Source organism: Phragmites australis, chromosome 1 (assembly GCF_958298935.1).
Source record: "Phragmites australis chromosome 1, lpPhrAust1.1, whole genome shotgun sequence".
In the NCBI taxonomy this organism is placed as follows: Eukaryota; Viridiplantae; Streptophyta; class Magnoliopsida; order Poales; family Poaceae; genus Phragmites; species Phragmites australis.
The window spans coordinates 21,223,442-21,238,790 of record NC_084921.1 but is presented as its reverse complement, the minus strand read 5'-3'; the positions used below and the strand labels follow the sequence as shown (position 1 = coordinate 21,238,790).

At 43.6% G+C, this 15,349-nt stretch overlaps 1 protein-coding gene across 1 annotated transcript; it reads left to right on the top strand.

The window, feature by feature from the left end:
• Nucleotides 1-5,356: 5,356 nt before the first annotated feature.
• LOC133888321 (annexin-like protein RJ4) lies at nt 5,357-7,669 on the top strand. Its single transcript, XM_062328517.1, has 6 exons — nt 5,357-6,052; nt 6,321-6,466; nt 6,578-6,796; nt 6,882-7,094; nt 7,193-7,285; nt 7,379-7,669. Exons 1-6 carry the CDS (start codon nt 5,977-5,979, stop codon nt 7,574-7,576), a joined length of 945 nt encoding a protein of 314 aa, XP_062184501.1. The 5' UTR covers nt 5,357-5,976; the 3' UTR covers nt 7,577-7,669.
• The last annotated feature ends 7,680 nt before the right edge of the window (nt 7,670-15,349 follow it).

Genomic DNA, 15,349 nt, shown 5'->3' with positions numbered 1-15,349 from the left:
CCTGCCACCTGGTATGTTGCTCAACTCAGTCCAGTGAAAGAAAAGTCAAGTCCTGCCCATATAGGACGCATGGTTGCACGGGGGTGGCTAAGCATGACGGCGCAAGACTCGGTCCTTAAGTGGCCAAGCTAGGCATCTTCATTGGCAATGAATACCATCAGATAACTCAAGCCCCCAAGCGCATCCTCCCTGGAGGACCACTCTACCTGCCTGCGCCAAAATAGTTTTCACCCATTTTTACACATCACCATCCATATCCCACATGACATCAAGGATTTAACAACCATCACAGAATTCACAACTATCAAGTATTCATGGTATATGAGTTGTCATTGATAATAGTAAATCTTGTCTCCGAGGAGAGGTGTTATAAAAGCAACATCTCTGAGGAGGCATATTCAATCCTAAGCATGCTAGATATCATGGCGTCGTTCGACGTTAATATAGATAACGAAAGGTAATCCTAAGGTGATATGTATTCTGGATGATAATATTCAAGACATGGCATGTGTTTGATAGGATTAACTATTGGTAGTAGTTTGTAAAAGGGTAATACATAGCTCATGCGATAATAAGTCCAGTTTTAGTTGATCAGGTATATTATTTGAAAACATAGGTTCAATATGATCAAGGAGATAGGACTTGCCTCCTCTGAATTTTCTTCAAAGTCTTGATTGTAATCGAGGTCCTCCTCGCTCCTGATGCTTCCTTCGCAGCACTCGTAGAACTCTGATTGCTCTATAATTGTGACTGCGATCAATAACGGCTACACTAGGGAAGAACTAATTAACAAAAAATGGAAAGCTGAATAAGTTCTAATAGACATCATAATGTGATAGATGAATATATATTGATTTAAATGAATTTCACTGAAAGAATTGCCGAAATCGGAGCTAGAACGGAGAAGTTATGGCTCCCAGAAGATTTAATATAAAATTAAAACAGAAAATTATGAAATAACACTGTTCATAGGTGGGGCCCACGGGAGAGACCCACTGAACAGTAACCTGAGCCCACATGAATAGTAACTCGATGGGCCGAGATGGGCTCAGATTAGGCCGGACTCAGGCCTGGATGGGTCGGGCCGGGCTTGGGCTACGTAGTGTCGGGCTACACAGTGTTGGGCTGTGTGGTTTAGCGGGCTACGGTTTCTGGGCCAGCCCACGAACTCAAGGACTTTGGCAGCCGAGCCTACCTGGCAGGCCAGCCGGCCACTAGGCTGAGCCACGGCCGGATTGGCTAGGTTGCCTGACGCACGAGGAGGAATAGCGGTGGATCTGCGTCAGAGTGCTCGCCGGCGGCGCGTTCCGGCAAAAGACTCACGATGACGAGCTGACGCCGAGATACTACAGGGCACAGCGGACTCAGAGGGGAGCTCATCGATGGTGACCGGCGATGGAGGCACTACTAGACGACAGCCGGAGGAGAGCGTAGCGGCGCGAGATGATTGGGGAGCACCTCCCCTTCACTGGGAGGTACCAACCTGCAAGCAAAGGAGGCCTAGCGCCTCTAGGCATCACAACGCGACGGTCGGGCCACACTACGGAGAAGAAACATACCGACGGCGAGCGCAAGCACGGTGGCGGAGATAGCCACACGGCAACGCATGATGATAAGCTAAGAGGGAGCCCCGGGGACACCTACACGCTACCTACGCAGACGCAAGAGGGAACTGGGAGGTTCACCGAGCGCAGGAACAGTGACAGGCGGGGCAGCGACCGATGATTTGTCGAAGGGGCGGTGGCGTCGCTGCTCGGCTACTGGCTCGGGTGGGCTCCCGTCGGGCTTTCGGTGATTGGATGGTGGCACAAGATGGGCGGTAAGGTCCTAAAGCTCCTCGGCGGTAGGTGGTCGACGGATCGACGACGACGAGGTCGCGGCGGCGGTAATGGTGACGGCGGGAGTGCGAGCTGAGGCAAGATGGAGAAAGAAAGGGATGTAGAGGCCGGGCTCTATTTATAGAGGGAAGGGAGAGGTGGAGAGAGACGGTGCAGGTTGCTGGCGTCACGGGATGTCGACGATGAGGTGGCGGCCGACGCCCAGCCTTTTTCCTGGGGCATGGGCGAGCTCTGCGCCATCCATGCGCGCGCGAGACGCGATAGTCTTGCGGCATGGGCAGCGGAGCATGGGCAGCAAAGAGAGGGAGAGAAGCGGGGGAGAAGAGCGAGCGGAGATCGCGGAGGCTGGTCGGAAGATTTTCCCGGGGAAACGACGGCCAGCGGAGGCGTCGTCGCACTGGAAAGGGAAGAAGGAAGGCGCGTGGGCGGATGGGTGACGTGTGGTACGCGGACGGCTGAGCGACGTGCGGGACGTGAACGAGCGAGCTGGGCCACTCGGTGTGGCTGCGGGTCGGGCACGGTGTGCGGGAGGAAGGGAACGGTTGGGGCAGGCCGCCTGCCTGGGCTGTGCAGGAGGAGGAAAGAAAAAAAAGAAAGAGGCCGGCTACTGGGCCAAGAAAGAGAGGGGAGAGGAAATCGGCCTGGGAGAAAAGAGGAGGAGAAAGGAAAGAGAAAAAGAAAAGAGAGAGTGATTTTGGGAATAATTAAAAATGAAAAATTTTGAATTTGAATTTTGACTTGGGATTAAGATCAACTCCATTTGGAATACTTGAACTTTGATTTGGATTTGGATAAAGATCTTTGGGAGAGGATTTGAATTTAAGGAATTTGAGCTGAATAGAATCTAAGAATAGATTTGAAATTAAGAGACATTCAATTTCAAATCTCCACACAAAGAGCCATAGAAATCTCAAAATAAAGCATATGAACCTACTTAATGCATAGACTACTTTGAATTTGATTCTAGTGCACCTTGAAATACTTATGCAACTTAGCACCACTCATAAACATGAATGTATATATATATACTGGTATATATACATCCACATACCTATTTTCTTAACCTTTAGCTAGCTTAATTAATCCTAAAAAGTTATAATTTGGAGCAAATTTTGTAATTAATTGGCATGCTTAACTCAGGATGTTACAAAGTTCATGAGATCCCTAGCTTAAAATTTGGGGGTAATTAAAACTTTCGAGCAATAATTAAAGACCTTATGCATGGTAGTGATTCAAGATGTTAGGATAATAACCTCTAGGACTTCTCGAGAAATTACTAGTGACGTCCTCAAACACCTGGAGCCCTAGTGTCTCATCTTGAGAACCTAAGCATGAACCTTTTAACATGATGGGGTAGGATAAACCTTGAGGTGGAACAAACGTCACTTAAGCACGAAGAACCATAGTCAAGGAAAGTAGGGCAAACCTCCAATTAACATGCATTTGAGGCTTTATGAACTTTAACTCGTCTATAGTAATCCCGGAGGGACACTAATGAGCCGTGCATTAAGATGTTGGATGGTAACAACGTGATGGTGATGGCTTAGAATGTATGTTTGCACAAACATTTTGTAGTGCTAAGAACTCTTCTAGTATTCTGCTACTAGGGTTGGATAATGATTAAGTTCAACGGTGAGTTAAGCAATTGATTAACAAGAGGGGAGCAAGGAGCTAAACTCAATACATTTGGAATGGAATTGCCTAATACAAACTACATCGCTTAATCAATGGCAACTTGCATAAATTTCTACCATCCCGTAGTGGGTGTTAAGTTACCAAAAATCGAGCTATAGGATCTTAACCACCCTAGTATTAGGTAAATGGCATAGAAGATTTGGCAATCTGTTAAATGTGCTCAGAATTGATTCAAGTTAACATCAAGTTAAGTATTCTATAGAAACTTGAATAGTCCTTATATATCAATCATGCATGTACTCATGAGCATCATCGCTGATTGATTGTGAACAGTTGTTTGCATGCGATTGAATTCTTTTGAATTAAAAATTGGAAATTCACATGAAATGATAAAAATAAAGTGAAATGAAGCATTATAAAGGAACTCACAAATTTACCATACAACTTAGGGCTGCAGATAATTTTAGAAATTAGTCCATAATTTGAGATGAATATTAGTGAAGGTTTCCAAATTTTAGAGAATTAAATTTTTGGCTTAAAAATTGCTAAAACTTAAGAAAGTGAGCAAATTGGTGGAATTTTAATTCTAACTCCACCTAGGCTTTTTAGGCCAAATTAGATAGCATTTGGTTCGTGATTTTCTAACGTAACCCAATTACGGAGGGTAATCGATACAATTACACACATTTGTTTTTGCTGAGCTGTAACACGATTACAGGGAATCAGATTTTGGGGCTATACAAGTTTGATTCCACTCTCACTCCATCGCAAACGCAAAATGATACCACCGGTCGAAAGACGCGACACTCTCATGCCTATGCCTTGCCCCACGCGAGTGACTCCGACGATCGGTCGCCACCTACGTCTTGCCCTGCACAAGTGAGTTCCCTAGCGACCAGCACACAACCTCTTCCTTTCCTCACAGGGCCGACTCTCAGGTGACCTTGCCCGGTGCGAGTGTGGCCGACTCCGTGGCTCCCTGGCGACAGGCACGTCGCCTCCTCCCTCCCGTTGCAAGTGACTACTCAACGATTGGTGTATAGCCTTTTCACGGGCAATAACTAGATCCAATCAACTGGTGTTGATTCCTCCTGCGACCTGCGAGATTCCTCTCTGATGCGGTCGCTTCTTCTTGACTGACACTGATGATGCATGTGCTTCTTTCCTAATATCGAATAGCAATACATTAGGGAACCAACCAAAAGATGCAATCGTTCGTTACACCACCGGTCCCGTACAATCTAATTAGATTTATGTTAACATTACCATCGCACGAATCAAACACTATATAGGTCATAGAAGTTGCCTAAAAATTTCATTATTTTGGAGCACCTGTTTCGAACTGAGAAAGGAGGAAAGTAAATAATTTAACCTCTGTCGAGTACTGTTCACCGACCCCACCCGTCAACTTCTGACTCAATCTCTCCCTCCTGTTTCCCGTTCAGTCACTAGCTTCGCCACGCGGCTAACGAATCTCTGCACACCGCCCATGCGAAATGCCATCCCTGCCCTCGCCATATCGTACCACCCGGCCTCCTGCTCCTCTTCTCTCCCATCCTCCGAGAACATCCGAGCGCAGAGCAGTAATGGCCTCCTTCTCCTCTGCCCAAGTCTGCGCCATAGAACTGCCTAGAGCTCCGCCTAGAGCCCCTCTCTTTTCTTCCATTGATCTGGCCCATCTCCCGGCCGTGGAGCTCACGCGCGCCCGTTTCTTCTCTGTGGGCGGAGCTGTGCCGGGCTACACCTCACCACAAAATCCATCGGCTACGATGAGCGCCACATCGATTAATTTTGGCCACTACTTTTTCATTCTTGTGTTCCAAACACTTAATCATGTAATTAATGTGTTTTTCAACCCTCTATTTTACACGAGTTTCTTTTAGTCTTGTGTTTTTCTCCTTTCTTTTGTTTTGCATTCTTGTGTGTATTCTTAAACAGCTCCTTAAGTTGCAGTTATGCTTACTTTATCCAAGGCATGAAAAACTGAAAATCCAAAATTATAATACTAAATATGATGACATCTTTGCATTTCTGATCCCATAATTCAATTGTCAATCTTAACTCAATTTGAGATCAGTTTTCTTGCACACAGGAATTGCCGAAAAATATTCTCTGTTTCTATAAAAAGAAACTGTTAAAAGTGTTTGTTGACACTAGATATCTACACTGGTCCTTCCCTTTTCTCCTACCAGGTTGTGAAATGTCAAACAATACGCCAGTCATAAATATGAATACCAACTAGAGATCAAAATTAACTGCCCGTGGGAAGAGATGTAGTATTTTCTTAGAAAGGAGCCGGCAGGAGTTATTTGTTCAATGCAGCAGTAAATTTTGAAACTGACGTAGTTAAAACTTAGTAAAAAAGGGAGTAACGTTAGATTACCATGCAGTTTCATTAGAGGATTCAATGCCCACTAGCACATGGTCAAATATCACCTGTATAAATAACACGGGGTTGCGGTGCCGAACGAAACAAATATGTAGAGAGAGGACAGCGTGAAAGATGGCAACAATCACGGTTCCTCAAGTTGCCCCGTCGCCCGCTGAAGATGCCGCGGCTCTCATGAAGGCTTTCCAAGGTTATACTACTTTCTCTGTTCCTGATCTCTGACTCTATTTGCGTAATGCTAATGTAAGCAGTTCAAATATTTACCGCAGATTTAATTTGAATCGAAAAGCGCCATAAGAATTTTCATTTTGTAGAAGATTTTAAATACGCATATGAAATCAATACCTATCAGTCTACTGATAACTGAAAACTCGCACATTCAGAAGTTACAGTCTTCTCCTTTGCACTTTCACCCATGGAACTTTGGTAATGACCTTGCGAGCTATTTCGTGGTTCAGGATGGGGCACCGACGAGCAGGCAGTCATAGCCATCTTAGCTCACCGTGACGCGACTCAGAGGAAACATATCATGCTGGAATATGAACAGAAGTACAACGAGAGTCTCATCCAGCGACTGCAGTCAGAACTCTCCGGCGATTTTGAGGTGCTGCCGAACATTTACAGAAACACATCGCAGTTGTTCAAATTAGTTTGCATTTTTCTGATGAACTTTTATCAGTTCCTCTAACCACTCGTGCGTTTGGTTACAATATAGAGAGCAATGTACCACTGGATACTTGACCCTGTTGAGAGGCAGGCTGTGATGGCGAACGCTGCAACGAAATGCATTCAGGAGAAGTACCCAGTCATCGTCGAGATTGCGTGCGCCAACTCGTCTGCCGAGCTTCTAGCAGTAAAGAAGGCCTACCATGTCCTGTACAAGTGCTCCCTTGAAGAAGACGTCGCTGCTCGGGCGACGGGAAATCTTCGCAGTGTACGTAGGTGTAGTTCATCTTTTCTTTTGGAATCTATGTTCGTCATCCTTGTTGCGCAGACTAATCTATCGTTGTCTCCTTCAGCTCTTGCTTGCGCTAGTGAGCACTTATAGGTACGATGGTGACGATGTAGACATAGGGTTAGCAAAATCAGAGGCGAAAATTGCCCATGAGGCTGTAAGAAATGGCACAATGGATCACGAGGAGCTCATCAGGATCGTGGGTACTAGGAGCAAAGCACAAATCAACGCCACATTCAGCTGCTTCAGAGATAAGTACATCACAAGCATCACAAAGGTCAGTCACACAGCCACAACGCACCTCATGTTTGAACTTCTTCAGGCTAGCATAGCATCAATAAAGACGTTGTAAACCCGTTTCAATTCGATCACTAGGCATTGCCACATGGAACTGATCCCACGGGCTACTTGCACGCGCTGCGAACCACGATGAGGTGCATTGCTGATGCAAACAAGTACTTCGCCAAGGTGACGTGCCAAGGACTAAAGCAAAAATGAAACAGCTGCGTGCTGTCAATCTTGAACTGATCTGATGAGGATTATCTCTCCATCTGCAAGCAGGTTCTGAGGAATGTGACCCGCGAATCGAAGACTGACGAGGAGTGCATAACTCGGGTGATCGTGATGCACGCGGAGAAGGACATGAAGGACATCAGCGGCGCGTTCCAGAAGAAGGCCGCGGTTACCTTGGAGCGAGCCATCACTAAGGAGACCTCCGGTGACTACAAGATCTTCCTCATGGCTCTCCTTGGAAGCTAAACAACAATGATCTCCCCATCTATATCTCGCCTATTGCAATAATATAATAAGGCTGTTTAGACAGTTTATTTGTTCACCGTATTTACGTGATACCAGTATAAACTTGAGAAAATTGCAGGACAACCATGCTATTAAAAATGTACTTTCGTGTAACAGTTAATGGCAGCACTCATAATGAGTTAAATAGAAAAGGAGTGATTGCGATTTCTCGTGACACTATTTGGGAAAGTAACAAACCCAGTATCATGGTTTTTTTTAATAATGGAAAACAGTTTCCGGCATCTGCACTATAGTGCACACAACCTGATTTCTTATTACAATTGAGTTGCATGACTCATACTTTATCGAATAAGCAAAGAAGTGTTTAAACTATATAGAGACGGAGATATTATTCAGGACATATTATGGAAGCAAAGCTCCACTCATTCTTGGTGAAGACTTCTATTGCTACTGTCTCCAATCTTTGACATGCCTAGTGCACATTTGCCTTGTCCTCATCTTTCTATAGTAAAGTCTAATAACTTAGTCAATACGTTCTTCTAAATAGTACCTACAAGAAAGCAATGATTGTTGTTTTTTGTCAAAGGCAATATTATTATGGCATAGCAAATAGCCCAACATAAGTCACTATACCAATAAAGAATAGATTCTTATGTTGTTGCTCAACACCCCTCAACTAATCACCCATCATGTAGGTAACGGTTCTAGATATCTTTATATCCAGAGCCATTTTGACAATACACCAAATTGATTTAGCGATATGACAATCAAAGAATAGGTGTTAAATGTTTTCAGTTATGACTGCAGAAGTAACACTTGATACTCCCATTCCACTTACACTTTGCCAAATTATATTTTGTCAAGATAACCTATTTCTCCAAATACAAAAGAAATATCTTTATCTTCAGGGGGAGTTTTCATTGCCATAAAAGTTTACTAGGGAAGCTTAGGCCTTTATTAGTCCATGCCTCCTAAAATTCAGATGCCTAAAATTTACAAGGCGTGCTTAGGCGACGGTGCCTTTACGGTGGCAGTTCTTTGTTGGGGGTTAATTGGAGGGATTTCCTTCGTCGCCAGGCTTAGAGGAGGTTCGGGGAAGGAAGGTTGGCCCAATGGAGGAGGCGGGCATGGGGCCGTAGCAGTGAGGCTAGGGGGCACCACCGATTGTGGACGATAGATGATGGCTGGTGGGCGGTGCGGGGTGGGGGCGGTAGCGGATCTAGTGATGGGACACCTTCAGAGATAGGTGGATGTGGGGGAGCGTGTCGCTAGCGCATTGGAGAAGAAGAAGAGGTGGGAGGCGACGAAGAAGAAGAAGAATAGTAGCACGCTTTGGATGCTGCTGCATGAAGATCGTGGGGCTCATATTCGTCACCTAAAGAAAAGCTAAATTTCAGACATCAAACAAATAGCAACACTCTTATTAGTCAGATGCTAAGTTTTAAACCCACTATCATGGTGGAAGGAGGATACCTATATAAGATGGCATTGGAGGTCAATGTATCTTCAATTGTGATCTTGGAGAAGTACCGAATGTTTCGTTGGTGGGAGAGATGGCAGGCTGCCCGGGTAGAGCCACTTGCTTGTTTGTAGGCTCCAGATTTCGTTTCAAATGTCCAATTGGACTAAATCATAAAAAGTAATTGGACCACTGCATAGCTCTCTCCAAGCCGAGACGTTGAATTGCTTTGCAAGTTGTTTAGCCAACTATGACCCTGTTTGGCACGTCTTATTGCTGGCTTCTACTTCTTAGAAGCTATAAGCTGAAATAAATAGGCTGTCTTATTGCTAGTTTTTGAAAAAGCTGAAAAGCTGGCTTCTGATAAAATGAACTAAAAACTGATAAGCTGACTGAGAGTGGCTTTTCTGAAAAACTGGTGTGCTGGGAACTTAAAAATTTCTCGTAAAAACCAACAGCTTTTGACATAAGCCATAAGCAGCTTTCAGCAAAAGTACATAAGTTTCAGCTGTGCCAAACATAGCCTATGCACATGACTTTGGCTAGTACTTGTGGTTTAAATATCTACATGGAAATTGATAAACGGTAACTACCCAATTTAATTAGCAGCATTATTAAGCATAAATTAATTAATAAGCACTAATAATAAATAAATAAGTAATTAAATGTCTTGGAACAAATTGGAAGAAAATCACCATAAGAAATTTAATCGGTTCCTAAATAGTAGTGCTAGCTCTTGAAGTTGCTGAAAATAAATTGGCTAGCAGGAATCCAATTGAGAAGGGAAAACCAATAAGGAAAAGTAGAAAAGAAAAAGGATATCTGAGTTATTGGAAAACATATGAGAAAAGAATAGACAGAAAGAAACCATGGAAAAATGTCTTTTACGCTGAATCCTAAACTTCATTCCCTTTTCCAACCAAGAGTCAGCCCACTTCCCCCTCGGCCCATTCCCTCCCCTACAGGCCACCCCCACTTCCTAGGCTGAGATCCCCACTGCAGCCCATCGCCCATGCCAACCCACCTCTTCTTTCCCCCTCGAACCGCCCTGCCTCACCACCTTGGCCAAACTCCTTTTGGACCGAAGTCGAGCCAGGCCGAAGCCCACCCAGCTCTCTCACGGCCACCCCTTCGCGCTAGGCAAGAGGTCGGATTCAGCCCAGGGGCCACTTGCTCTCCGTACCCCCAACCCCCAACCCCCCTTTCAGTCTTTTCTTGCAGGCTTCGCTAAACAGGCTTGGCATCAATCTCCAACTGGTTCACAGGATCGAACCAACGATAACCTCTTCATGATGAATCTGCCTCGACCACAACTCCTTTTGGAAGCTTTCAAACAGAACTAGGCTGAATTCCGCAATCAAATTGAACTCTATCCCCAGTCAAAACCCTAACTGACTAGGTGTAAACCATACACCTCAACCCTCAGCTATAAGTAGGCCATGAGACCTCTCCTCCAACTCACACCACCCACTGTTCGAGCAATTCTACTGCCTGAGAGCCTGCCCATGCTGCTCCACCACTTGTCAAGAGTCTCCATTGTATAGGTCATCGCCGCTCCTCTGCCAAGCCATCCGACGCCCAAATTCACTTCAAATAGATTCGCCAATGTTCACCTATCAAAATTCACTGCTCACCGGAGCAACTCGTCCATTGCAATGCGATTCTGTCTGACGCTAGCAATCGCGGGGAAGGAGCCACCATTGTTCTGCCACGACTGGAGCCTGAGAAGGTAAAGATCAACCAAGATTTAAATTGCATGGTCAAGATTAGATCTATCATACCACTTCGGTCTTATTTAATCCTGTCCAACCTTCAATTGGTGATCCTTATTTAATGAAAGCCTAGATCTAGTCAGCTACCACCACACCCGTTCACCTCAGCTATCATGTCGGTCTTTTAGTCCATATGTCACCTACTCAGCAGCTATGTCATCATCCCAGTTAGCTCAACCTTTTTGATTTGTTTTAATTCCTCTGCTGGCCTCATAATAGCGTTATGCTAATCCAATAAGAGTAGATTTATAGTAGAAAAATAATTCTAATAAGTTTGGAAATTATTAAATAATATGTTAATTGCATAATTATTGTTTTTATTTAGTAGAATAATTTTAAATAATTCTTTATAAATCCAAAAAATTCTAAAAAGATAACAAAAAATTCTAGAAAATTCATATTCATCTAGAATCTTATGATAATGGGGTCGGTCCATGAATTTTCCTTCCTTTTGCCACATTTCGCTCAAAGGGTTGAAGGGAGATAGTGCATCAAGCTATTTGCAAGGGCCCACTTGATCCTCTTCCCAAGGATCCCAGATGAGGGAAGCCTAGGAATTAGAGTTATACTACTACTAACTTCCTGGTTATTCTAGAAGTTAACTCTTTTAGTTGCGCGGGTAGCTCTCAGGCTTTTATGCTCTTATAGGCAGGCCTATTACTCTATGCACACTCTTATCCATGCGGTTAGGCACTCTTCAAATAGGAATCCATTTTCTAACTGGCTTTCGTGCTTTGGTGAGTCGTCCGAGATCCTTTCGATGACCTATGTTGTGTTGAAGGCTTTCAAATGACGTATAATCTATAGGATAAGCTTAGAGAAATGTTCATTTGCTGAGATACTGGATGCTTACCACCAAAGATCTTTGTGAGGTAGGTTCTCTATGGTTCGACGACCAAACCTAAATTGTGGAGGATGGTTACGATTCCCCAGTAGAACCTACTAATCAAAGAGCGGATTAGGGATCTATTCTTCATTTTTCCAAATAGCCCAAGCTACCCATTGCATATTGGCACTTATTGAGTCCTTACTGCTCTTCCACTATAGGACTAGAAATCCAGTACAACCATGTCCCTTTCGCCCAGGGAAAAGCCTTTTTTAGTAATGCGGAGTGACATAATCAATCAAATTCAACTGGTTGGTTCCCCTTATTAGTCAATTGCTTTGACGTATCAGGTGGGAATGGGAGAGCCTCTCTAATGTTCTCTGTGGTCTCAAAGGATGATCAGTCGAATAGCGACATTGGTAAATAAAAAGAAGAAGTTTACACGCCGGGTGCATACTTTAGTGCCTTTTCTTGTTCCGGTCACCCTTCTCTTGCCGTGGAAGGACTTTTTCCTGTGGTGTGGTCCAACCCGTGGGCGGAGTCGTCCTCAGCATGGAATTCAGGCGTCGCCTGATTTACGGAAGGCTCCCCGGAAGAAGCACTTGTTGTCGCCAATGTTTTAGTGGGAATATGGGAAGGGAAGTTTTTTCTTAGCCTACTTTGGGATATTGGTTATTATAATTTCTCAATCATATCTGATAATGGTCTTATGCAACCTTAATAAAATTGGAGAATAATTTTGTTAGCAACATGGACTTTGGATTTGAGCAAGTGTTTGGTGGAGACTAGTGTAGGTTGCATGGATCTGGATTGGTAGTATAATTGCTCACATTAGTTAATGACCATTTCGTGGTGCGATCGGACTGAGCTTGATGGTACAACCATAAGCCACATATGGGATTGGGCTAGCCGAGTAATTAGCATTCCTCCCAACATAGTGTATGCCACGTGGTGGTACTTCCTGGAACTATATGGCACAAGAAGGTGTTTCTAGAGTGGAGCGTGTACTCCCATGGAGATGAAACATCAGTGGGTAGGCACATTATTGGGATCTCAATCACAACATAGCGAACAATCCCATCATAGTAAACAATCACAACCAAGTGGATCAGTATTTTGTGGTATATTAATTATTCATACCATCACATCAATAGGGTGGAGGTATTTATAGCCATACCTCAACCACTACAATTCACATTACATTAGTGGCCCTGCTCCCTAGAATATTCTTAGGGGTATTACAACCACTACACTATTACAATGTTACGTCATTTCAGGATGTGACATGTGTCTGCTGGTACACATTACGGCCAGTCCTTCGGGCTCGCACCCTTCTGGTTCTTCATCTTGCCTCAGGTGGTCCTTCGCTCCTTATTTGCTTCTTTAGTGACCCTTGTCCTTACAACTGAGACGCGGGGACCTTGTGAAGCATCTAGGTCCCTAATTCGTGTTTTGGTAATTAATGATGATATGTCTTTTGTGGACTAACATATTTGAATGAGTTATGAAAAAGTTAATCACAAAGATGTTGCGGAGCTAGAAGATGCATGAGTGGAAAACATGAAAATGGTTAGCTCAAGGTAAAGGTATAACTGTAGGGCATTTTTTTTTTTTTGCCAATCAAAGGAGATTAGAGAAGAGAAATTAACTAGATTGATAGGATAAGTATCGTACTATTAAGAGGGGTTGATCTGCACTTACTTCAGATATCTATAGTGCCACAATTGCCCAAACATGCATTTCATATAGAGTGGGAAATTTAGTTTGAAAGAAACCAAGGAAAGACTGTCTTTGGGATGTTTCTGAGCTGTGGCGGTATGACCACCGGAGAGGCCGGTCTGACTGCTGTATAAACTTAATCAATGCTTAGTAGAACTCAGTCCCGGTCTGACCGAAGAGTGTGTTGGTCTGACCACCAAACGAACAGAGGGGTTCAGATCCTCTGGTTGGGCTGGTGGTCTAACCGCCGGCATGGCTAGTTTGACTGCCCTGGGAATAGAGAGTTTTGTCACCATGTTCCCTCCTCATGGTCTGACCGTGAGGGGTCACGGTCTAACCACCAGACGTGTGTCAGAGTCAGCATCATGCCTTTTGTAGCCATTGTATTTGCAACGGTTTGACCACCGATTGAGCTGCAGTTTGACCGTCCAGTGCGCAGAGGTGTCAAATCAATAGCAACAGCTATATTCTTTAGTGTGAGCTATAAATAAGAGGATGGCTGGTTCAAGGAATGGGTCTAGCACTTCACTACAACTCATTGGAGCTCTTGCCTTCCTTCTCTCCCTCTCTTGGCTTGGTGGTTGCATTTTTGAGTGTGAGAGCATCTAGTGCATAACTTTGAAGAGTTTGAGCATTAGGGCCCTGGTGATCCTTCAAGAAAGTGTCATCGACTTGTTACTCTTGGAGGTTTCCGCCTCCTAGACGGCTTGGAGTTGTTGCGTTGTTGAGCCCTTCAAAGAAAATTGTGAAGGAGCCACAACAGTGATTGTGAGAGGCTTTGAGCACGCCTTGTCGGAGAGGCTCCGTGTTACTTTAGTGGAATCAAGGTATTAAGTAGTTCTTGTTCTATTCCGTCGTAAGATCAAGTTGCTCGGTGTGAGCCCTTTCTCATGTGAGAATTGGATACTTGATAGAAAAATGATTAGAAACTTGAACTCACCTCAACGTAGATTAGGGGTGACTGGCAAATCACCGATACCAAGGGATATATTTCGTGTGTCATCCTTTGAGAAATTTATCTTCCTAGAATATAAATTATTGCATGTCACCCTAGGATTGCAAACCATAGCTCTTAGTTGTTTTCATATTGCTCTTGTGATCTATAGTTTGTTTCCACAAGTTCCGTTGATCGCTTAGCAATTAGTTTTAAAAACTACCTATTCAACTCCCTCTAGTTGGTATCCTAGATCCTACAAGTGGTATCAAAACCTAGGACTCCTTTTTATAGCGGATTTAACCATCCTGGAGTAGGATTATGGCTAGCAATGCTGATATCAATGTGGGGAAGTCTCCATTCTTTGAGGGGTTAAACTATGCCTATTGGAAGGCTAGAATGACTATCTATCTTAAGGCTATGAGTGGTAAATTATGGGATATAGTGGATAAGGATTATGTAATTGTTGATTCTACTAATCTTACCGTTGAAGATAGGGATAATGCTCTTTCAAATGCTCAAGCTATGAATGTTCTTTATGATGCTTTAGATCTTATTGAGTTTAATCGCATTTGCAAACTTGAAACCACTTATGAGATTTGGGAAAGGCTCAAAGAAATTCATAAAGGCACAACCATGGTTAAGGATGCAAAGCATTTTGTTTACAAAGGTAAACTTGAGAAATTTACTATGTTGCTAAACGAAAGCATTGGAGAAATGTTCAATCGTTTAAACAACATAATAAATGAGCTCAAGGGGCTTGGTATGGATATTTCCGATGTTGATTTCTCTCATGAATTTCTTAAAGCTTTGTCTAACAAATATCACTATTGTGACTTTGCTTGTGAGGTCAAATTTGAAGGATACAACTCCAATGCAAATATTGAGTGAAATTATCACTCATGACGTTTTCAAGCAGTCACAAGAAGATCTTCATGATAATACTATCTATGCCAAGAGGAAAAATATTGCATTCAAGGCTCAATCATCAAGAGACAAAGATTATCATGAAGAGAGTGATAATGAAGAGGAAGATGATGAAGAAATGAATCTCTTTGTGAGA